The 26,918-nt window shown below is 40.1% G+C and overlaps 1 protein-coding gene across 1 annotated transcript in view; it reads left to right on the plus strand.

The window, feature by feature from the left end:
* The first annotated feature begins 621 nt into the window (after positions 1 to 621).
* lmo1 (LIM domain only 1) overlaps positions 622 to 26,918 on the plus strand; it is a 29,858-nt gene continuing 3,561 nt past the window's right edge. Inside the window, exons 1-2 of the mRNA XM_046856841.1 lie at positions 622 to 1,362; positions 22,584 to 22,797. Coding sequence (XP_046712797.1) covers positions 1,341 to 1,362; positions 22,584 to 22,797 — 236 coding nt within the window. The 5' untranslated portion in view covers positions 622 to 1,340. The remainder of the gene's footprint in view (positions 1,363 to 22,583; positions 22,798 to 26,918) is intronic.

Here is a 26,918-nt window from a genome sequence, read left to right on the forward strand (position 1 = left end):
TTTTCTTATATTTTTCTTTTATTATATTATTATGATTATTATGATTATTATTATTATTATTATTGTTGTTATTATTATTATTATTATTATTATTATTATTATTATTATTATTATTATTAATATGTCTGCACGATCAAAGCTTGGTTTGTCTATCCTTGTGGGGACTTTTGGTCATTACCAAGTTATAAAAACCTGCGCATACACACACACACACACACACACACACACACACACACACACACACACACTTTTCCTTTAGCCGTGTGCTTTTGTGTTTTGTCAGAATTAATGAGAAAAGTTCCCTTGCCCTAGGGGTAATTAGTGTCCTTGGAGTTAAATAAGCTAATACTTAGACACCTCTGGCACAAGCAATTATGTTTGTGTATTGAATAATTGATTCAAAGAGGTGGAGGAAAGGCGCGCGCTAATCAGATCTGCAGCATAATGAATTGATTTAATTAACAGGGGAATCCGCGGCGCTTCTCTGGGAAAAAAAAGAAGAGAGAGAGAGAGAGAGAGAGAGAGAGAGAGAGAGAGAGAGAGGAAAGCGCGTGCACGCACAAACCGAGCCTGCGCACGCATGCACGCGTGTGCGCGCGCGTCTCGCTCGTTTACCCGAGCGAGCGCGCGGTGCGCCAGGCGCATAAATTGCGCGCGCGGAGAAGGGAGGGCAGAGCGGCAGCGCGAGCGATGCGATTCAACCCGTTTCTGTCATCTCTAACACGCGAGCAGGATTCCTATTTCTTATCACCTCCCATTTCGCCTTTCCCCTTTCTTTCTTTTCCACATTTCCAGCACTACTGGAGCCGGCTCGCTTCGGTTGTTGTTTATTGTTTCTCGATCTGTTTTGTTGTTGTTGTTGTTGTTGAAGTTTTAGCTCTTATATCGGAGCGGAATGTAGCTGTCACGCGCACGTCTCGGGTGCTTTTTGATTTCCTTTGCACTGTTGACCCGACTTCGCGGATGTGTGCACGAGCGTGGAACCTCAGAGAACCTTAGGGTACCTTAGAGAAGCTTGGGGTACCTTTAGAGAACTGTACAGAACGTAGCTGAAACGGACCGACACGACACACACACACATACATACACACGCGTATACGCAAAAAACGCGCGCGCGCGCGCACAAGCGCGGAGCCTGCAGCAGCTCGCGGACTCGTTTATTTCATTCTAAATGTTTTTATTTTGAACCGAGAGAAAGAGAGAGAAACAGAGAGAGAGAGAGAAAGAGAGAGAGTGAAAGAGAGAGTGAGAAGAATAAGAAGAAGAGGAAGAAGAAGAGAACCCTGCTGGATCCGAGAGCGGAGCGTCCTGAGCCGGACTCCTCCTCATTCCTCAAGACCATGGTGTTAGACAAGGAAGAGGGTGAGTACCTTCAGTTCGGTTTCGGCTCAGGATTTGTACCGTGGAATGACTGTCGGTAGCGCGTGCATTGTTGAATCGTACGCAGCATCGAAAAGGTTTCATCTTTACATTTCATTACTTACACATACACGCACGCGCGCGCGTTTCCCGTACGAGAGAACGCTCGAGCGTCTCAGCCACAGAGTTTCAGCTTGATTCACTTCAAATGAGAGCACGCGAACATGTCACGTGTTGATACTCACCCATCATTATTTTAGACGAATGAAGTGCACTTCATCATCAGAATCATTCTCACCGTGATCATCATCATCTTCATCATTTTGGTTGTCATGATGCAAGGTATCTCAGCTCTCAGTGAGACAAATGCTAGTTAACAAATTCACAACACAAACAAATAAATAAAACAAACCCCAGATGACCTCTGACCTTGTGCAGCTTGCTGATGAGTGTATGATCTGGGTATTCATTTCAGCATTTATAATTAGACCCGACCCAGAAATCTGTTTTCTGTTGAATTTTTGCTTCGAAACGCACAAAAGTAAATCTTCTGATTCCTTGCTTCTGTGAAACTACGCTATAAAAAGCCTCTTTGACCCAAATGTAATGTTCTCCTGCAGAACTCGCTCAGGGCCTGCTTTATTATTTATTTTTAGTAATGTAATGTAGTAATGGCACTTCACTTCAGGCCCATTATTTATGTTTTGAAAAATGGATATTTCCTATCACATCCTTTCACTCAGCCATCTGAAGACCAATAAAAGAGGCATAAATTTGTCCGGGCTCGGTGAATACATGTTGCGTCGCTAATGTACCCGGATTAACTCAACTGTAAATTGTCTGGTCTGGACATCCGTCTCGCTAAAAGTTCCCTCTCGTATGATTCATGGCTCAGGATTGCTTTTAACTGCCATTGGCGAGGCAATATGGGGAAATGTACAAGGTGATGCAAATGGCATTAGCGGGAGAGGATGCACAGGAGCATGTAATGCAGTCAATACTACATTAACTACTGAAGCCCAATTACAGCAGCGCAGCAGCAGAGTGGCTTTTAGGAGCATTAGGACTTACAGAGGAGGAGGAAAAAAAAACGCTTAGATCACCTGCTGCTCATTGCCTAAAAGCTTCACCCTTTACATGCTGGGGCCGACCAACTGCGCTGGCATTTGGACACACACATACACACAGGCACACATACACACAGACTCACACCTGGACACTAAAATATCACCTCGCTTACCGCCAAACACAGTGTATTCAGTGTGTAGTATAGCGTTTTGTGTGTGAGAAAGTAAGAGAGCAACAGGATGAGTGTCAGCATGGAAGCATCAGCATGATGTGTTTTACACAGCTTTCAATCTCAACACAAACAGAAACAAGCTCTCACTTAACTTGCGCGGATTTCAGGTTTAGATTTATAGCTCGCTCTCAAATAAACCCCTGTCCAACACGGGCCACCGAGTTTGTAACTAGCTGTAAACCGTAATTCTACGTTGTCCGATGTATTGAGACATCCATATTTCTGCATGGCCGCACTTTACTTTTACACACGCCTACAAAAATGAATGCATGAGCTTGTGGTGAAACCCTGGAGGATGTTTACTGATAGGGTTGAAGCAGTAAAGTTGTATTGTGTTTTATTTAGAAATAAGATGGAGAGATTCAAGAGGATACAGTAGGACAGATAGATATGGTAGGAAGGTGGGATATGGATGGACAGATGGATATTGTGGAAAAAAGAAATGCAGCAGAACAGAAAATACTGTCTGATGCAGGGATGCAGTAGGACAGATACATACGGTAAGACAGACAGATGTGATAGGCTAGACATATATTGGAGGATAGATAGATGCAGCAGTACAGATGGATACACTAGTACAAGTGGATATGGGGGGGAAACGAAACATGGTGTAGGACAGATAAAAAAACGTAGAATATAGGGATGCAATAGGACAGACAGGTACTGTATGACGGACAGATGCGGTAGGACATTCAAATGTGGTAGGACAGATGTATGCATTAGGACAGACTGATATAAAAGAACAAACACAGTATGAGAGACATGCAGTAGGACATTCGGTTGTGGTAGGTCAGACCTATATAATAGGATAGATGCTATAGTAGGACAGATTGATTTGTTATGAGGTACAGACGCAGTAGGACATTCGGATCTGGCAGGCCAGACCTATGCAGTAGGACAGATGGATACAGTATGATGGACAGATGGCGTCGGATAGACAGATATGGCAGGACAGATGGATACAGTAGGACATACAGACGCAGTAGAACAGATGGATGGACAGCTAGATGCAGTTGGTTGTGGTAGGTTAGGTGAATGCGATAGGATAGATGGCTGTGGTAGGATAGGCGGTTGTGGTAGGATAGGCGAATGCAGTAGTACGGTTGTGGTAGGATGGCGGTTGTGGTAGGATAGATGAATGCAGTAGTACGGTTGTGGTAGGATAGATGAATGCAGTACGGTTGTGGTAGGATAGATGAATGCAGTAGTACGGTTGTGGTAGGATAGATGAATGCAGTAGTACGGTTGTGGTAGGATAGATGAATGCAGTAGTACGGTTGTGGTAGGATGGCGGTTGTGGTAGGATAAATGAATGCAGTAGGATAGGCAGTTGTGGTAGGATAGACTAATGCGGTAGTATGGTTGTAGTAGAATAGGAGGTTGTGGTAGAATAGGCGAATGCGGTAGGGCGGTTGTGGTAGGATAGGCGGTTGTGGTAGGATAGGCAAATGCGGTGGGATGATTGTAGAATGCGGTATGATAGGCGGTTGTGGTAGGATAGGCGAATGCAGTAGTACGGTTGTGGTAGGATAGATGAATGCAGTAGTACGGTTGTGGTAGGATAGATGAATGCAGTAGTACGGTTGTGGTAGGATAGATGAATGCAGTAGTACGGTTGTGGTAGGATAGATGAATGCAGTAGTACGGTTGTGGTAGGATAGATGAATGCAGTAGTACGGTTGTGGTAGGATAGGCGGTTGTGGTAGGATAAATGAATGCAGTAGGATAGGCAGTTGTGGTAGGATAGACTAATGCGGTAGTATGGTTGTAGTAGAATAGGAGGTTGTGGTAGAATAGGCGAATGCGGTAGGGCGGTTGTGGTAGGATAGGCGGTTGTGGTAGGATAGGCAAATGCGGTAGGATGATTGTAGAATGCGGTATGATAGGCGGTTGTGGTAGGATAGGCGAATGCGGTAGGGTAGGCGAATGCATTAGGATAGGCGAATGCGGTAGGGTACTCAAATGAGGTTGGGTAGGCAAATGAGGTAGGATAGGCAAATGCGGTTGGGTAGGTGAATGAGGTAGGGTAGGCGAATGAGGTAGGATAGGCTGATATGGGTGGACGAGGCATTAGAACACCTTAATGAAATGATCTTGTTTTTGTTACTCGTTTTGATTTATGTCCTGATCTAAAATATATCCAGAAGCGCAATACAGTGCATCATGCTGCTGTCTCATGTATGTTTCGGCTCATTTCCTGCTTCTCTGTTCAAACGATTATAGATTTTATTACAGCTTGCTGCTTTCCCGCCTGATCAGTGCTACTACTGGATCGAGTTTGTGTCATAGCATCGCAGCAATTCTGACTCACTGCCGATGAAGTGATTTGATTTCCAAAATGACTCAACAGCAGTGTATTTTGTGGTCCAACTGATGAATCTCACCATAACACAAAGTGTATTTCTCTTGTGCATGTCAAAAAGACAAACAAAATAACCGGCTTCTCATTTCAGACATGCCGCTGCGTTCTCTAAGACAATGACCATGGAAAAAGTATAAAATAATTAAATAAACATACATTTTTGGACCCTATGCCTCGTCTCTCCAATCAGATGTGTCCGTTCACGTAGCATGTGATTGAAATGCGACGACGTTTCAGAAGAAATCGTAATAAAACCCTGTCTCCGCTTCAGGGTCCGATTTTTATTTTGAAATAATAAGAATTGCCTTGTGCTTTACTCATGTTACCATGGTAATTCTGTCTCATAGCGATGTTATATTGATTTAGGAAGTGGACAGTAATATTTCTTTTGTTATTTTCCTCCTTACTCTGACTTGATTTCTAATTTCCACTCGGAGATTGCTTTCATACATTCCTTAAGTCTTTTTTTTCTTCTTCCCCCTCTCCTTGCAATGTAATTTTCTCTCCTGGTATTTGCTATTTTCTAAGATTATTGGCTTGGTTTTATTCTAAATTAAACTTTGCCAATTTCAAATATTGAAATTACATCAATTTTTTTTTCCTCGCCTCAGGTCTCACGCAATATTACGCCTGCATTCAGGACTTAATACTCGTGTTATATTGCATCATCCTGAAATAGCCGACAAAACACTTTTCATGTATGTGTGTGTGTGTGTGTGTGGGAGTGTGTGTAAAACACAAAGACACAATGAGATTCTCTCTCTGTATCTCAAGACACAAGATCTGTATCAGCCATACTGTCTCACATCAGTGAGTGTAGATGAAGATCATTTCCATCATTTCACTTCTCCTTGAACAGACGGAGATAAAGAGCAACTCTTTTTGGAATTGTACTTGGTCTCTGAAGGAACCAGCCACACGCTCCCGGGATTGAAACACACACCATAACACATTTCGAAAAGTAAACACTCACACAGGTTCCTCAGAACTCCACGGTCATTAACAAGTCACCAGTGAGAAAAGTCGTCATTTTGGGCTCTGTTTTGAAATCACGGGAAGAATGAGATCACTGGTTAAGATTTGGTTGGACTTGTGGAAGGGTGTGATTTCAAATCAGAGCACCAGCAAGCTGCCATTGCTGGGCCCTTTGCCAAGGCCTTAATCCTTAAATTGAACCCTGAACATGAGGTAATTGAAAATCGTTCTGAAAAATGGCATAAATGTAAATGAAAACATGGTCAGCTTGAGAACCGCGGACATGACACTGAACGCCACAACAGTCCACACAGAAAGCCTTTGTGATGTGCGTGTTAAAAAATGCTCTCTTCAGCTGGACTCTTTTAGTCAGTGTTTATTAGAGTAGAAAAGTCTGGTAGAAGTGACGTGTCCTTTCCCAGTGGACTTTGAGTAACAGGACACACGCTGAGTGTGACGAAAGCGATATAAATCCATACTGATGATTTTTACAGCAGCTGGTTTTTATATTACTTTTCCTTTGTTCTTTGGACCACAAGTTATTCCCACGGGTGTCCTGATAGCGGCTCTCACACTTTCTCACTGCCGGGTTTGAGTCGTCTCATCCTGTGTATGTGTGTGTTTGTTCATTTCTTTCTTTCTTTCAACTTTTCTACCTTCCATTTTCATTCCATTAAATTGTAAAATCCTGGATTGTGATTGGCCAGAAGGTGTAAATAAATTCTCTGTAACAGAAACTCTGCCGGTAGTGCAGGTTTGTATTAATGCTCTTGTTTAGATACATTATCGTTTCATAGTTATTTTAATTTGATGTTTATGTGACATTGATAGACGTAGTTTCCGGTGTGTTTTTTTTATTATTAACTTTGAGATAAATGGTGAGATACAATAGGGCAGTGAGGCACACAGACAAAGAGACAGTGCGATCTAGAGATAGTGAGACAAGGAGACAGTAAGGCACAAAGACAGCAAGACAGATAGAACATGAGACAGAAACACAGTGAGACACAGACAGATAGCGAGAGAGAGATAGTGAGACAAAGAGAGAAAGAGACTGAGACAGAGAAAGACAGTCAGAGAGACAGTGAGACATAGAAACAAATAAACATCTAGCCACTAAGACAGTAAGATACAGAGACAGTGAGACACAGAGAAAGAGACAGGCTGGGTTTAGTCTCTCAGTAAAGTTTGAGAGCTCTGTGCTCAGTGCACTCAGAGAGACGAGGTGTGTGATCGATGTTCAGATCCAGAGAATCAGAGTTTTTGCTGTATGTTTGTGAGCGAGTGATTGTGTTATAAATCATTAATGTGGAAATGTGTTAATGTCTCTGTGTGTGTGTGTGTGTGTGTGTGTGTGTGTGTGTGTGTGTGTGTGTGTGTGTGTGTGTGTGTTTATATGCACCACTTTCTATCTTGTTACGGACTGATGTGTAGTTCCGCCTGTTAGCTGTTAAAAGGGCCGTGTTTAATCCCACCTGAAACACTCCCCAGAGACACTCTCTCTCTCTCTCTCTCTCTCTCTCTCTCTCTTACACACACACACACACACACACATATACTGCTTACTGACTATCATTGCTGAGTTTGCGATTATGAGTGTTTAAAAGCATTTATAGAAAGATCAATTCATGTAGTGTACAGTCTCTCTTTCTCTCTCTCTCTCCTGAGTGTATGTGTAGATGTGTGTGTGTGTGTGTGTGTGTGCGTGTGTGTGTGTGCGTGTGTGTGTGTGTGTGCGTGTGCGTGTGCGTGTGCGTGTGTGTCTTGTAGAAGAACCCTATGCGCAGCTGATTTGTGTGTTTTTTTGTGTGAGATGTTAAGGAATAGTGAAGGCAGAGACGTGAGTAAATTGTGAAACTTCTCTGTGCAGAATGTGATTTTAATTTAATCGTAAAGGGGCAATGAAACTCAGACATGTTCCTCAGCAAGTTACTCAATGTTCCTGCAGATGGAGCGACTCTGAACACACACAGGTGCTTAAAAATTACCTTACTGTATGTGATGTATGTAGTGTACACTGACACTACATAACCATTAATACTTACGCTACACTAACCTTCACACTTCACTAACACATGCACTACACTAACCTTCACACTCACACTACATTAACCTTCAAACTCACACTACACTTACCCTCACACTAATATTCACACTACACTAATACTTACACTACACTAAACTTCACACTACACTAATACTTACACTACACTAATACTCACACTACACTAATACTTACACTACACTAATACTCACACTACACTAATACTCACACTACACCAATACTTACACTACACCAATACTCACACTACACTAATACTCACACTACACTAATACTTACACTACACTAATACTCACACCACACTAATACTCACACTACACTAATACTTACACTACACCAATACTTACACTACACTAATACTTACACTACAGCAAACTTCACACTACACTAATACTCACACTACACTAATACTTACACTACACTAAACTTCACACTACACTAATACTTACACTACACTAATACTTAAACTACACTAACCTTCACACTACACTAATACTCACACTACACTAAACTTCACACTACACTAATACTCACACTACACTGATACTCACACTACACTAAACTTCACACTACACCAAACTTCACACTACACTAATACTTACACTACACTAATACTCACACTACACTTATACTCACACTACACTAACCTTCACAATACACTAATACTTACACTACACTAAACTTCACACTCACACTAAACTAACCTTCACAATACACTTAAACTCACACTACACTAATACTAACCTTTAGACTTACACTTAACTAACCTTCAAACTCACACTACACTAATACCCACACTACTCTAACCTTCACACTCACACTGCAATAACCTTCACACTTACACTACACTAACCTTCACACTACACTAATACTCACACTACACTACACTAACCCTCACAATCACACTACTCTAACCTTCACATTTACACTACACTAACCTTCACACTACACTAATACTCACTACACTAACCTTCAGACTTACACTTAACTAACCTTCACACTCACACTACACTAATACCCACACTACAGTAACCTTTACACTCACACTACAATAACCTTTACACTTACACTACACTAATACTCACACTACACTAACCTTCAGACTTACACTTAACTAACCTTCACACCCACACTACGCTAATACCCACACTACAGTAACCTTTACACTCACACTACAATAACCTTCACACTTACACTTCACTAATACTCACACTTCACAAACCTTCTCACTCACACTACACTAACCTTCACATTTACACTACACTAACGTTTACTCTAAACTAATACCTACACTACACTAACCCTTACACTCACACTACAATAACCTTCACACTTACACTACAATAATACTAACACCACACTAACCTTCTCACTCAACCTTCACATTTACACTACATTAACCTTCACACTCACACTTCACTTACCTTCACACTCACACTACACTAATACTCACTCTACTATAGCCTTCACACTACACTAATATTTACACTACATTAAAACTCACACTACTTTAATACTAATACGTATACTCACACTACACTAACCCTCATACTCCCACTACACTAATACTCATACTACACTTACCTTGATACTTACACAAAATTTATACTCACACTACACTAACTTTTACATTGTACTTCTATGCTTACTACACTAATACCTACACTCACATTACACTAATACTCACACAACACTAATCTTTACATTGCATTAATACTTCGACTCAGACAGTAGCGTTAACACAACACTAATGCACAACAATAACCTTCACAGTCATACTACACTAATACTTACACTACACCAGTGGCGGGCAGTCAGGGCCAGCAAAGCCTTCTCTGCTGGCCTAAACACTATCAGAAGCACTGACCTACATTTACAATCTAAATTCTAATAGTTGTTTCATGGAAGTGTATCAATTTATTCCCAACAGTTTAATACCAACCGTTCTCTTTCATCTCGTATCTCAATCAGATTTCAGCCTCTATGTGCTGCCATGTCACTCTAATCTGCCCAGGGCTATCAAAGTCTGTACTGCTGGCCTTTTTACCATAGTCTCAATAAGAAATAAATCTGTTTCTTTAACCAATAAGATTTCAAATTCTGATTGGTTACAGAATCACGTCATCATTTTTCCATCTTCTGATTGATTGGTCAGAGGGAAACTGTTACAGCCAAGTTCGAATTTTAAAACACGTGTGTAGCGATCTGCACACATAAATACATCTTTAGTTAGACTTTCTTTATGCCTACAGACGAAGAGAAATGTATTTGGTTTTGGACATATTTAAAAATACATTTTCAAGAAAAGCTAGACATCATTAAAAAAGGTCGGCCAACCCATAAGCGAGTTTTCTTAACTGGGTTTCCATATGTAAAATGCCTCTCTCTCTCTCTCTCTCTCTCTCTCTCTCTCTCTCTCTCTCTCTCTGTAATACCACATTTTGGTATATTGCGTTTTTGTATAGTATTGATGGTTTCTATAATTGCGACGGGATAGTGTTGGTATTGAGGTGGATTAAATCCCACTTAAGGCCCAGGAACCAAATGCACGGCCATCCACTTCACTACACTAATGCACACTCTACACTAACCGTCACACTCATTCTGCAATAATGCTTACATTATTCTGATACTCAGACTACACTGATACTTACACTACACTAACTTTCACACTACACTAATACACTACAATAACCTTCACACTCACTACTACCCTTCACCCTACACTAATCTTCACACTCACACTACATTAATGCTTACTCTACACTAATACTCACACTAACGGTCACACTCACACTACAGTAATACTCACACCAACCTTTACACTGCTCTAATACTCACACCAACCTTAACACTGCTCTAATACTCACACCAACCTTTACACTGCTCTAATACTCATACCAACCTTTACACTGCTCTTATACTCACACCAACCTTTACACTGCTCTAATACTCACACTAACCTTTACACTGCTCTAATACTCACACTAACCTTTACACTGAACTAAAATTCACAATACACTAATACACTGCACTACCCTTCCCAGTAAAATGAATACTCATACTACACTAAATTTTACGCTCATACTGCACTAACACTCACAAAACACTAATACTCACATTACAATAACCTTTACATTATACTCATACGCATACAACACTAATACGCACACTACGCTAATACTCACATTACACTAACCTTTACATTATACTCATACGCATACTGCACTAACACTCACACTACACTAACCTTTAAACTCACACTACACTAATTTCCACACTCACACTGCATTAATGCTTACTCTACACTAATACTCACACTAACCTTTACACTAATACTCACACTACACTAATACTCACACCAACCTTTACACTGCTCTAATACTCACACCAACCTTAACACTGCTCTAATACTCACACCAACCTTTACACTGCTCTAATACTCATACCAACCTTTACACTGCTCTTATACTCACACCAACCTTTACACTGCTCTAATACTCACACTAACCTTTACACTGCTCTAATACTCACACTAACCTTTACACTGAACTAAAATTCACAATACACTAATACACTGCACTACCCTTCCCAGTAAAATGAATACTCATACTACACTAAATTTTACGCTCATACTGCACTAACACTCACAAAACACTAATACTCACATTACAATAACCTTTACATTATACTCATACGCATACAACACTAATACGCACACTACGCTAATACTCACATTACACTAACCTTTACATTATACTCATACGCATACTGCACTAACACTCACACTACGCTAATACTCACATTACACTAACCTTTACATTATACTTATACGCATAATACACTAATACTCACACTACGCTAATACTCACATTACACTAACCTTTACCTTATACTTATATGCATACTACACTAATATGTACACTACACTAACCTTTACATTGCACTAATACTCATACTACACTAATACTCTCACCACACTAACCTTTACATTACACTAATACTCACACTACACAAATACACTGCAAAAACCTTGTCATACTACACTAATACTCACTCTACACTAACGTTCACACTCATTCTGCACTAATGCTTACATAACCCTAATACTCAGACTACACTGTTACTTACACTACACTAACTTTCACACTACACCAATACACTACATTAACCTTCACACTTACACTACCCTTCACACTACACTAATTTCCACACTCACACAATATTAATGCTTACTCTACATTAATACTCACACTAATCCTCACACTCACACTACACTAATACTCATACTACATTAACCTTCACACTCACTCTACACTCATATTTACACCACAATAACCTTCACACTCACACTACCCTTCACACAACACTAATCTCCACACTCACACTGCATTAATGCTTACTCTACACTAATACTTACACTAATCTTCACACTCACACTACACTAATACTCATACTACACTAACCTTTAAACTCACACTACACTCTTATTTACACTATAACCTTCACACTACACCAATACTCACACTACAATAATACACTACAATAACAACAACCTTTAGTCATACTACACTAATACTCACTCTACACTAACCATTACTTTACACTACACTAATACTTACTGTATAGTAACCCTTATACTGCACTAATACTCACTCTATACTAACAATCACACGGCACCAACCTTTACAGTACACCAATACTCACACTACACTAACCCTCCCACTCATACTACACTAATACTCAATCTACACTAACACTAACCTTCGCACTCATACTATACTAATACCCAGACTACACTAATGCTTACACTACACTAACCTTTACACTAATACCCATGCTGAACTAACCTTCACTCTACACTAATACTGACTCTACACTAATCCTCACTACACGAATCTTCACATCACAGTAATACTCACACTACACTAACCTTACACCCACACTGCACTAACCTTCAAATAAGAAGTAATATTAACTCCAACATTCACACTCAGTCTACACTAATACTAATGCTAACGCTACACTAACATTCACACTTATATTAACATTACACTAACAGTATTACTAACAGTAGCACTGCATCGCCGCTGTGCTTTCTTGTCACTCTTAAACGTAACTCTCTCCTGCGGACTGCTGGAGCTGATAATGGAGTGGCCATTCCATTTAACTCTTGAGTTCTCCTGCTACATCAATAACCACTGATGGTGTGTCCATTCACTTGGAGAGATTACTTCACTGCTGTGGGGACTCACACACACACACACACACACACACACACACACACACACACACACACACACACACACACACATATATATATATATATATATATATATATATATATATATATATATATATATATATATATATATATATATATATATATATATAGCAGCATGTTCAAACAAACACGGACACAAACAGCAATTGTTTTACATGAATTTCACATGCACTGTGCTCCTGACTTTTGGATTGTGATTGGTCAGAACTTGTTGATTAATTTACTGTAACAGCAGCTCTGACAGCAGTGCAGGTTTGTATTAATATGCTTATTCGGTTACTTATGGTTTCTATAGCAACAGCTCATTCACAGGGAGGTGTACATTGCATGCTCCACTTATAATAAACTGAACGTCATTTGACAAATGATATAGTGAAGCTTTCTGTAAAGAGATGTTTATGTAACATGTATGAAATGAGTCTCCAATGTTAGACTTTTCAGGACAGCGAAGTTTACGCTTCTACGCACCTTCCAGGTAAAATGCCTAACAAGCTGCATTATTTCCAGAGAAAAAAAACAGGAACTAAATTTTATTGCTCAAATGAAATGTAACTATAATGTAATGTTTTTAAACAATTTTTTTTTTAAATGCAGTCGTTGACAAATTGCTGTAGTACAAGAGTTTTTCAATCCGACATTAGCATTAATTTGCACTTCTGAGTGAGCACTTAAACGACACAGACTCCGTCGCTCCCCAAACTAATGGCTCCCACAGCGTACTGTTCATTATTCGACTTTAAATTGGCCCAAATGGGGTTCTGCTCGCACGAGTTCTCAGAGTTCTGCAGCACTGAATGGCGCACCTGTCTCCTGACATCCTTCTGAGATAATAAGTGAACGGTAATTGCTAGTAAGAGGGGCATTTCACACATCACTTTTCTAACCTTGGGGCTGACACCAACTTTTCAGAGGCCTACATTTACACTCAGACAAATGCATTTTTAATGTTGACAAAAAAATAGTTCTGGGCCTGATTGCCTGTCCAAGATATTAAAAAAATATAATAAAGAGGCTGTGGTGGTGCTAATGGTTGTCAGAAATCATGAAGTAGCAGATAAGATTGTAGCTCTTTCTTCTCTCAAGGTCTGAAAAGATTTATGGGATAGACAGATTTATTCCTGTTATTGAAATGCTAATGTGGTCTGAGGGAGACGAGAGGGAAAAAAAGTTGTATTTGTATTTGTATATGAAGAAAAGATGCAGTTATAAGTCTGAGTTGTGTGTGTGTGTGTGTGTGTGTGTGTGTGTGTGTGTGTGTGTTTGGTTCTAAATAGGATTTTCTTTTGCAAAATGTGTTTGAGTTTAAGATTGGATAATGATTGGATGAATGAAGGTCACGTTCCGGCTTTTCCCTGCATTAAAAAGTCTGATTGGTTCTTTGTGAAACTCTTTGGTGTGTTAGTGCAGAACTGCACTCAAAAGAGATTCATTTTCTCTCCACTTTCTTTCTTTCTTTCTTTCTATCATTCTTTTTTTTTTTCTTTGCTCTATTTCCTTCTTTTTTAAGGGGGAGCAGAAACGATGGCTCAATTTCTCAATTACGAAGTTGTCTTCCCAGGTTGCATAGATTTTTTTTTAATTAATCCCCTCTGAATAAATTAAAAATAATAGCGAGGTATAAAAGTGTGCAGTGTTGCAAGGGAACGATATGAATTATAAAATATGTGCACAGACGCTCACGCTAATGAAGTCCCATTAACTGCGTGCAAAAAATGTTCTCACCATCTGACAATGTGCTCGGTCCAGAGAGGGGGAAAAAGATATCTATAAAGTTAGTGAGAAGGAGGGAATCTGAGCGCCTACTTTGTTGAAGTGTGAGAAATGCGCGTGTGACGTGATGGAAACCAGTGGCCTGGGCGTAGAGAAAAGCCACCTCCTGTTTCCAGACTCCCCATGCTGCAGCTCCGTGTTATTGCAGGCACTGACGCCGCCACCACGGCCTCATTTGGGTCAGATCAGGAGTAATTATGCAGCGGGGGGAGGAACGGTGGCTGGAGACCGCAGGGGTCAGGACACTTGTAACACATGAAAAGAGCAATTATTCCGGGAGACAAAACCCTCCTTTATTCCGGGCAGTGCCGAGGTCAGCGTGAGGGAGCGCAGCAGCTCTGTTTCACCGGGCCTTATTAGCAGCAGAGAGTCTGCTCAAGTTTAGTGAAAATGTGTTGCCTTAATGAATTCCCCCCTTTTCTAATTCTATCTCTCTCTCTGTCTGTCTCTCACCCTCTTTATTCCAAATAGCTGCTTTTTTTTTTCTTCCCTCTTTACAAGTGCTAATGTGTCATAATTAGAGGGTGTGACAGTATAAAATGGCATATATTCCATTTCTCTCTCTAGCTTTTTTTTTATGCTTTTCTTTTTCAAACCCGGAAATGAGAGGAAACAGTTTTTTTTTAATTGTCATGTGTTCTGCACTGTATTGTTACAGCATCAAAGTGCATCAAATGTAAAGATGGGCTATAAGCAGATTCCAGAATGAAACCCAAAATGGAGGTTATGAATCAAAGTGACGCGAATGTAAATGACTGTGGATGTAAGTACAGGAAAACATGTTCCACATCCTGACCGCATGAGAATATGCGATCACAAGCACAGCCAACACAAGTGTTCTTTGGTCGAACGTATCGTTACAGCTGCTGATTTTCCTGAAACAATCAGCAGATGTCCTTGTGTGTTGCATTTGCTGCTTGAGTAGAACGATCGTCTATATGCAGGCTCCATTACGGTAATGATGGGAGCTGGTGGAAAGGCGCTAATTCCCGCAGACACTGGCAAGACATCTGCCTCAACTTCCCATTATCCTTTACTGATGATAAACCCCAAGCTGGATTACTGGGATGGATACAGTTTAATTCATGCAGGGAAATGTATTCACTTATAAAACTGCTTATTACTGCATAATATTATATAATAATAATAATCAGAGTTTTCCATTCAAAAGACAGAATGTTGAAGTGAAACTTATGGAACACTTATATGTGTGGGATACAGTATAATGCATGAACACTTTAGAGTAGAGTGTGCTGATGTATGAAATGCTGAAATAATGTTTAGGAAACAGTGAAGTGTATGGGATTCTGGTGTGTAGGGAATGCAGGAGTGTATGAAACACTGACTTGCTGTGTTGGGAATGCAGGAATGTATAGAATACTAAAGCTTACGGAATACTGACATATAAAACGCTGCACTACACACTTAAATAGAATTTGTTGTTGTTATTTGTTGTTTTAGATATCAAAGGAAAAGCAATCATTTTATTTAACACTTTTCTTTTCCCAGTATGGAATAAAGATTTGTCTTGGTTGAAATACAGATGCTACATGTAGCTAAAAATGTATGTTATTCGATAGAAAGACTTTAAAATAAACAAACGGCTGATTAAAATGGTGATATTCCATAATATATCCGCTGAAAGGCAATATATGGGGATTGTTTTCGGAATACAGAACTCCCATGATAGCTTGCCTTCAACTGAAGCTTCTACCCAGACTGCCGGCTCAGGAACAGAACAGACAATCATTTAGACTAAACATTCACTGGATTGCATCCATATCAGGATTATTGTTTCCTGTTCTAAAAAACTTCCACAAATCTTTCATGAACAGCTCTATGACCTGAAAGATCTTTATATCTTTATATTTAACGAGCTTGTGGTTATTTTCTGTCAGAACATTTTTGGGCAACTTGGCATTAAAAAATAATATGTATACAGTATATATTTAGATTCAGCAAATATTTGCCTCATGCATAGCAGTATTGCCTTTTTCTCAAAAGATCACTTCCTTCTTATTAAAAATTATCCTTAAACACACAGTTTGTGTGTGTATGTGTGTGTGTGTGTGTGTGTGTGTGTGTGTGTGTGTGTGTGTGCATCCTGAGTGTAATGTGATGAAAAAAATCATTTAGAAGTTGCACAACACTTTTTATTATTAATACTATATTATTATTAATGATTATACCATATCATACAGGCATCATAAATATACATATCTCTCTCTCTCTCTCTCTCTCTCTCTCTCTCTCTCTCTCTCTCTCTCTCATTACCTGGTGTTACTAAAAGCATGAACACACTGCTGCTATTAGAAACCCAGTTTGTCATACATGAAGAACCTTCAACGGCAGATTTGCGCCACACGACTGCTTTTAATCCTAAACACACGCACCCTGTTCTCCTCTGACACTCAGCTCTCTGCAAATCACTCGCTCTTTCATTCTTTCACTCGCAGCTTTTTTCATTTTCTTTTTTGTTATGCTGTTTGTTACAAATACTGAGTAACTGAATGTGTTTATTGTTCTGTAATGCGACTTGAGTGAATTTGAGTGGAGAATTTGCAGTGAATGAGGAGCAGGAGGATACATACACATACACTGTCTCTTTAACCATGCTGGAATCATAATATGAGCTTTTCAGATTGAAAGTTTGAGCAGTGGAAATTTTTAACGTTTTACATGTAAGATTGGTGATGCTTTTGAAGAGTCCATTGCATCATTAGTGGAACAAAGAACTAAAACTGGAATGAAACTGGAGAACTTTAAATCAATTGTAGAGGCCCTGGAGGGGAACTTGAAAAAAATGGAGGGGACTTTTAGACTTTTAGAAGAACTGGGATAGAACTGGAGGGAAACTTCTCGAAACTGGTAAGAAACTTAAAAGCAATTGTAGATGAACTGGAGAAGAACTGGGCTGCATTAGGGGATCTATAAGAAATTGAAGGGCCAACTCAAATGAACAGACTAACTGGAGAAAAACTGGAAATGATGGGGAACGTTAAATGAATTGTAGAGGACCTGAAAAGGAATTTATAATTAACTTTAGGAGAACTTTTAGATGAATTAGAGAAGAACTGGAATGGAACTGGTGGGAAACTTTAGATAAAATGTAGATGAACTGATGAAGAAATGGAGAAAAACTGGGATGGAACTTGCTAGGAACTGAAAAACGAATTGGAATGATTTTAAACAGGAGCATAAAAGTAAATCTATATGAACTAAGAGCAACTGAATTAGAAGCAACTAAAGAAAATATAACCCACTCTTTTCCTTTCATTTCTTTTCTGAAGTTATAGATAAGATGTGATAATTGGATGAAAATCTATGTCTTTGGTCTCTTTGTTCAGCTTTTCAGATCTCAAAATGCATCATTGCTGATTTGATTTGTTTTTGGATGGCACCAAAAATTGGTGTTCCCCACACAGAAAACAGATCTGCAATAGAAAGTACACACTCTGACAAATTTAAGTGCAACAACAAACATTTGTGAGATATAAGATGTTTAAAGACGATGATGGATAGCAGACTGCACAGCAAATATTAATGTCAGATTATTGTTTATTGGGTTTTTTGTTTTTTGTTTTTTTTGGCTGGTAGAGATGATAACTTGGATGTGATGAAACTCTGTTAAAGAAAAAAGAGAAATGCTATTGATGGTAGAATATGAATCGAGATACTGGCCAGAGGATGTGCTTATTTTCCCTCAATTCATGGAACAACCCTGGAAGGTCGGCAGCTCTTGTATCTGTTAAATGGATTGGATTAAGTGGGAGCTGCCTCCACTGGCATAACCCATCTCTCTCTCTCTCTCTCTCTCTCTCTCTCTCTCTCTCTCTCTCTCTCTCTCTCTTTCTCTCTTTCTCTGTTTTTTGATGATGAGTGTTTTCTACAGTGTGTGTTGTGGCAGGTTCTTTCTCACATCTCTTTTAAAAAAAAGATAAGCATAAAAAGGGCATCTTGCTGAGCATTATGTTTTACTTTGTGCACTGGTTCTGCGACGTTCTGTCAGTTTTTAGGTTTTGGAACAGGCTGAAATCAACAGTTGTGGGTTTGTTTTATTGTATTTGTGAAGTTATTTGAGAAGACAGAAATGTCTATTTTCAGAAAGCAGTTGGAATATTAGCTACATACAAATCAGAAGAAAAGAGACAAACAAAAACTGAGAGAAAGAGACGAAAGTCAGAGTGAAAAGATGAGAAACGGGCTGAATGGTTTGGATGAAGGGGGAGGACTGAGAGACTGGGAGAATAGGTAATAAAAGACACACAAGCTGAAAAAATTGAGTATGTTTATATGTAGTTTATAGTGAGTTATATGTCAGTTTATTGTATTGAGAGAGGTAGTGGTGGTGGTGAGGCAGGATGTGGTGGTGAAAGTGAGGGAGGAGGAGGTGGTGGAAGTACACACAGATAATGAGGAATACCATGGTAGTAACGGAGCAAGACATGGTGGTGGTACAGGAGGAGAAGGAGGATGTGCTGAGGTGGTGACGAGGGAGAGGGAGGAGGTGGTCGAGGTGGCAGTAAGCTAAGACAAAAAGGTGGTGGTGAGGAAGGAGGTGCTGGAGGTGGTTGTAAGGGAGGAATAGGAGGTGGTGGTGGTGAGAGAGGAGGAAGAGGTGGTGGAGGTGGCGGTGGGAGAGAAGGAGGAGGGTTTGACCTTTGTGTATAATTAGTTCTCTTATTTAAAGCAAAGATTTTGAATAGAATAACTAATTAGCTGTCATAAAAGGCAAATTAAAGATTTTCATGCCGTTCCTCGGGGAACTCAGAAGAGCCTGATTCCCCGTCTCGCTCGCTTACACACACACACACACACACACACACAAGGCTCCCCCCCCTTTTTTTTTCTTCTTCCCCGTCTCTCTCTCTCTCTCTCTCTCTCTCCTCATTAAGAGTGTTTTTAGTTTTGTAGAAGGCTGACAGTGGAGCTCGGGTGGTGTACCTGCAGCGCTCTCCGCTAACAAGCCATGAAATGCAGGTAGAAAGCGAGCGCCCTCAGCCAGCTTCAACACTGAGCCCTTTTAGCTTCATTTATGCTGAACGCTGGTATTTATAGCAGGTTTTGTGATCATAACGTGCCAGCTTCAAGAAGCCCGTTTTCCCCCTGAGGGGTTCAGGTGGGGAGGGGTACATAGTCTGTGGGGATCTGGAGGAAAGGAAGAACTAATTGATGGTTCCTATCAGCAGTGCTGGACCAATTAGCTTCTCCTTTTCCACTCGTCTGATAAAGGAACGGGACGTTGAATACCACGACTTATACACATCCCACAAGCCATAAATTTAACTAACAAGCTCTTTTCAATTCTCTCTCTCCCTCCCTCTCTTTCTTTCTTTATCGTTCCCTCAGTGTATTTATTCTCCCAGGTTTTTACTGAGGGAGGTGCTAATTATATTACATTCTCAGCGTCACTGATGGCTTGATTGTTCCGAATAACTGAACAAATCTGCAGCCAGTTTAATCCCCTCCAGACTCATCAGGGTGTTCTTGATGTTCACAAGGAAAATTCATTTCACATCTGACGTTTCAACAAGATGTTCTCACTTGCAAAAATTTCAGTCAATTTTAAAACAATTGGAGTTAAAATCACTATGTAAAGAAACTTATCAGCGACAGTGTGGTGTGATGTAACTGTTAACCCGGATTATTCATTTCTTGTAAGGTCCCAAAGTGCCTTGTTCCTCTTCAATCAACTTACCAGCCATTTAAAAAATTTTTATCAACCGAATTGAATTTTTTAACTATTTATAGTTACAATCAATGTTATAGAAGATCAGCGAAATGAGTTAGTTCCTGTCATTGCTGACTTTATAACAGCGGTAAACACTCATTCCATCACCAGCCTTTGGTTGTTTATGGTTAAGTTACAACAAAAAATGCAAGAAACCCGAGAAACAGAGAAGAATCCCAAATTATTTTGTCTTAAAGGCTTTGTCACACCAACTCTGTGACTCTTTAACCTTTGGGTTCTGACCATTGATTCTTGTTCATCTACAATGTACTGTGTCCTGTAAAACTGTGGATCAAAATGCAGGAGAGAGCAGGAGTTTATTGGAGTTGTGTGAAGCGAGAAGAAAAAGTGAAAGTTGCTTTCTTTTTGTCTTTGTAAGATCACTTATTCATGTTTTATATGAACACTGCCACCTGGTGTCAGGAGGTCAGCAATTACACAGCGATCTGAGGATCTGATCAGAAGGTGTGATATAAAAAATACTTAGTGTTTGAATCGTCGTTTGAATCAACAAAAAAAAACTGATGACATTTTTTTTATATTTCATTTTTTATATTTAATCTAAGACGTGCTGGTGTAGTCTCATGCTTAGTCATGTCTCTGTGGCGTTAATCTCCTACCTTGTTATAAATGTTACTTACAGAGCTGATGTTTTTGCTGCTGATGTAATAAGGAATACATTACTTTTTACACACAAAACCACACGCCTTTTTTCCTGAAATAGTCTCGTTTATAAATGACAAAGCGAGCATGTAATATTTGTTAACAGACTGTACGTTATGCTATATCTATGCGAGTGCATTCTTTGTTGTTTATAACCCAATCTTCAGCAACCAGTGAACAAAGAGATAGCATTTTGATAGTTGAGGTAGTGCGTATATGGCACTTGTTTTTTTTTTTTTTTTTTTTTAATAGGAATGGGGTTTTAAAAGCAGTAATGGAGAGTGGCCTGGGAGTTCTATTAGCCAGATCAATAGCTCAGTGTGTGTGAAAGTGTCTTAAGAGCCGCTGCATGTGCTTTCACTCGGCCTCGACCTGTTAGCGTTGGCCGAGGGGTGCCGGCGTTCCCAGCGCTCCCGGTGTCGGCTTTTAGTCACCGCACAAATGTCAGGCAACAGATAGACTATTAGCATTTAGTGCTGTTATTAAATGGACTTTATTTGTTCTGTAGCTGAAAGGGTGAAGGTGGAGGGTGTGTGTGTGTGTGTGTGTGTGTGTGTGTGTGTGTGTGTGTGTGTGGTGAAGCACTTAGGCAATGATGTTTCTCACTCAGGGCTCAATGCTCAGCCTTCTCGTGGTCAACAGCACTTTAAAAGGTTAACGTTAATCCTAAGTATGACCCGTGAGGAGCTTTTAACACCACATGAACTTCCCCAACTACATGATGTATTGAAAGTACCTTAAACCCACCCCGAACACCACACCACAATGAACACAACACAGAACACAGAATGGCAAAACCACAGGTTTGCAATAGAGATTGTAGACAAGTGTTTAAAGCATCAATATTCATGTCAGTGATTCAATGTGATATTTTGAAACAGAGAAGAATGATGAAGAGGCAGGAATGTGAACTGAGGCCCAGAGTCCTGGCCCTAATGAATATGAAACATTCGCAGCTCCGGCTTGACCCGTGTCCCCTTATAAAATACATAATAAGGAATAAGTGAAGGTGTGTAGGACAGCAGCATTTCCCCAGGGCACTAAATCACGTCCATGTGTTCTCCTTATCGCTCGCAGGAGTGCCGATGCTCTCCGTCCAGCCCAAAGGCAAACAGAAGGGCTGCGCTGGCTGCAACCGCAAGATTAAAGACCGCTACCTGCTCAAGGCACTGGACAAATACTGGCATGAAGACTGCCTGAAGTGCGCGTGCTGCGACTGCCGCCTGGGCGAGGTCGGCTCCACCCTCTACACCAAAGCCAATCTCATCCTCTGTCGCAGAGACTACCTGAGGTAAGAAAAAGAAACCAACACCATAAAGGCCGTGTTCCACCTGCGGCTCAGTGACATTAACACAACTAACACGCGCAACACGTGAAAACACTCACACGCCGCTTCTTCCTATCTGTGTCCTGTTTCGTCACGTTATCGCCTCAATGCACTCAGGTTCCACTGCGTTTCATGCGCTTTTCTTTAGGGGAAGGTTTAAAATGTCAGCTTAGCAAACGACAAGAGATGAGTTAAAGGTTCTAACCTGTTTATGGTTTCTGGAAATTAAGAACAACACTGGAGATAAAGTTTTAGACATTATTATTATTATTATTATTATTATTATGATTCACTATAGCAAGAAAACTATGAAATGTTCAGTTCTAAAAATATTATTACCCCTATTTTTATTTTGAGTACAGTACAAATGCATAAACAAGTCAAATTATGATTTTCTAATATATATATATATATATATATATATATATATATATATATATATATATATATATATATATATATATGATTTTCTTATTATGAAGCTGCAGTAAAAATACAGAAAATGTGTTGTTTAACAGACTTGTTACTGTGAGGCCACAAAGATAAGCAGTGTGTGTGTGTGTGTGTGTGTGTGTGTGTGTGTGTGTGTGTGTGTGTGTGTGTGTGTATTGTGTGTGTCGCTTTCTTACCATCTGCTTGCTAAATTAAACATGATTATTTCCCGGACGCTGTGTCCCAGCCTCCGAGGTCTCGTGTGGAGATCCAGGCATTTATGGTGGAGCTGCTGCTCTCAGGGGACACTGCGATTTAGACAGAGGGGCTAACGCTGGAGCGGGATGGGTTGTGCCCCCAACCCCCCCTTCACCCTCATCATCCATCCATCACAGTCCCCTTGCTCTTATTGTAGTTAAGATCAGGTGAGAGGGGAAGTGAGTAGGACAGATAGCTAAAGATCTCTAAACTGAGTCACGAAAACCAGAATCTTCTTTTGGAAGCCATAAACATTGAGATGAGGAAAGTAATAAAACAATTGGAGACACTGTTGTCGATACTGTGGTAATCATAGTACACTGGTCTGAGTGTCACTGAGATCATCAGGTCAGTGATTTTAAAATTCTCAACACAAAATGTATTTTTTTCATTTGTTTATTTCATTTGTTTGACCTTACTAGCCTGTTTTTTTTTGTTTTTTTTTTTTGTTTTTTTGGGATTTTAGAATGGCATACCAACTTTAACCACAAGGGGCAGCTGATCGTTTTATCATCTCCATACATATATAAATTACACACTGACAGTTAGCATCATATTAGCTATGTAGCTAAGATCAATTAGACATGTTGAGACTTATCATTATAAAGTGCTCTCATGTGGTGTGCTGATGATTTGCATGTTTTATAGTCAAGAAAAAAAAATTTAATTGAAATGTGATCATGGTATTGTTATATGATATGTCACTTTATGACCTCTGAAGGGAAAATGGAGAGGAAGTGAGAGATGAAAAAGAAAGTGAGACAGAGAAACCCTATCCACTGTTCAAATGAATGTGAGGCATTTTATAGCCACTGATGCTGAAGATTGAAACTGAAATTCTCTTGTGAAAATGAAAAAAATCTTCACCGCTGGACAAAAGATAAGCTCTCTTTCACTTTCTCTCTCTCTCTCACACACACACATACACATGGAGCTCATCTTCTTCTGTAATGAAGCCACATGCTGATGCAGAATTATTCTCACACACCAAGCCTCACTTCATTAAACACTGATGTGTGGATCAAACTCACTCCTGTTATGTTTCGTTATTTTGGAGATGAGCCACATGATAATTACGATCCTGACTCTGACTCTTCAAGGAGAGCCACTGACTCAGAGCACCACTGACGATCACTTCACTCGAGAATCGCTGCTGTTATTAGAGCAAATTGCCGCCAGCCGTTCATTATCGTTCGGCACAATAAAATCATTCAGTGATTTATTTATAATAGTGTGAAGGCAGCGGCTCTCGCAGACCTGACACACTCAGCCATTTACCTTCACCAGTCCCAAATACTAATCTATATACTAGTGGTGCTCATTTCTCGATCGTGATTAGTCAGAATGTGTTGATTAATTCTCTATAATGTTCTTTTTTATATTAATGCGTGGGACATGTACGGATAATGTACTTATAAATTTTCTTCCGGCCTCTCCCATTAGGGGTCGCCACAGCGGATCCTCCGCATGTTTGATTTGGCACATGTTTTTACACTGGATGCCCTTCCTAATGCAACCCTCCCCATTTATCCGGGCTTGGGACCGCCACTAAGAGTGGCTGGGGTTGGTTCCCTGAACGGGGATCGAACCCGGGCCGCAGCGGTGAGAGCGCCGCATCCTAACGGATAATGTACTAATAATAAACATAAATTGAAATCTGCTTGTGGGTAATAAATGATATCCTGAAGATTTCTGTAGGAATAAAAAAAAACGTGTTTTGTGACGTGTCCAGGGTCAACACTTTGTAACAGTCAGAGGTAACAACTATCATTGACAGAGGAGTTTTCACTTTCAGTTTCTCTGCAATGTAAAAAGCTTTGGCTGTATTTATTCTTATTAAATGCATGAGACAGAATAAAGAGAGGCTGTTGAGGAATATACACTATATGGACACTATATGGACTATAATTATGTAGGGTGAGAAGATCTGGGGTGTAGTCAGAGTTCAACCCATGTAAACATACCTTAAATTGAGTTGGCTTTGTGCACAGGGGCATTGTCATGCTGGAACAGGTTTGGGTCTGTTAGTTCTAGAGATAATTGAAATGAATTAAAGATCATTTAATGCTACCACATCCAAAGAAATCCTATACAATTGTGTGCCTCCAATTTTGTTGTAACAATTTGGGGGTAGAACCACATATGGTTAGAAAAGTCAAGTGTCCAATAATTTTGTCCGTGTAAGTGGCTAAGAACTAACGTGTTTTTACTGATGGTCCTCGTCATTACATTTTGTGCACTTTTCTGTCAAATTCATATTAGTTAGTTGTGTTTTAGTCCTCTTTATTAACACATGGATGCTTCAGTGATACTTATAAACCAATCAGCAGCCCATAACTTCAACCACTGCACTAAAGTTTGCCGAGACAAATCGACAAAAATGTGTTAAACCTCAAAGCTTTGTGAAGAACCTCCTGCTTTCCCGAGCGTGTTGTCAGTGTCACATAAACAAGGTTTTTCTCTTTTTTTTGGTCCCGTTTGAACAAAACCTCCCTTTAACTCCTCACCTATCTCCTCCTCCTCTCGCTCTGTCGTTTCCTCGCGCCGCTCTAATTAAACGCCGCTCTGCTGGAATAGATGCTGCATGTGTGACATGAGGGCGAGCACCCGAGAGAAACTAATATGGAGGCTGTGGAGCAACTTTGCGTTCAGACATTCAGCTTTCTCTCTGCTCCTTGTCTGAGCTGGGCGGCTTTATCGCGCGGTCGGAGCAGCAATCCATCGCCGTCTGATCCGTCTGTCCTCGTTTTTTTTGCATCGCATCAAGGCTCAATGGAATATAAAAGTGTATCTGCGCTTCCGGATCTCCAAATTAAACACGGAGACATGGGCTCGGAAAATGAAAATGTAAATCTGGTCTAGAGTGGAGGCGTCAGAGAGAGGGAAAGCGAGAGGAGGAGAGATCCGCCCCGATGCCTCCTGTTCCGTTTGTGACCTTCAGTGCACTGTTTCCACCTCGTGTTCTAATAAACTTGAACAAACTGCTATGAAATGTTACTTCTGTCTGTTTTTTTGTGCATCACCGAACATCTCCAAACTTACGTCGCCCGCTTAGGACATGGCTTTCTCCCCCTTTCCTGTTCCCGCTCTCTAAAACTAATCAGGTTCCTTGCAGTGGCAACCTTGTAACCTTGTGACTGCAAACACATTTTGTGTAAAGATCTAAATTCTCATTATGCGTTCTGAATTTGAGAGAAAGTCTTCCGTAGTCCGGTCGCTCGTCTCGGACCTGTGTTTCTGTCGCTCGGTGTGTAACGCTTTGAAGAAGTTGTTAAGGACCATGTGATCGTTTTAATTGGATCATTAGCCAGGACTTAACATACAGGATTATAACCTGATGTTGTTGGGTTTTTTGCCAAAAATATTGAAGTCATGTGTCCAGGTCAGATCTGTGG

This window comes from Silurus meridionalis, chromosome 9 (genome assembly GCF_014805685.1).
Source record: "Silurus meridionalis isolate SWU-2019-XX chromosome 9, ASM1480568v1, whole genome shotgun sequence".
NCBI lineage: Eukaryota > Metazoa > Chordata > Actinopteri > Siluriformes > Siluridae > Silurus > Silurus meridionalis.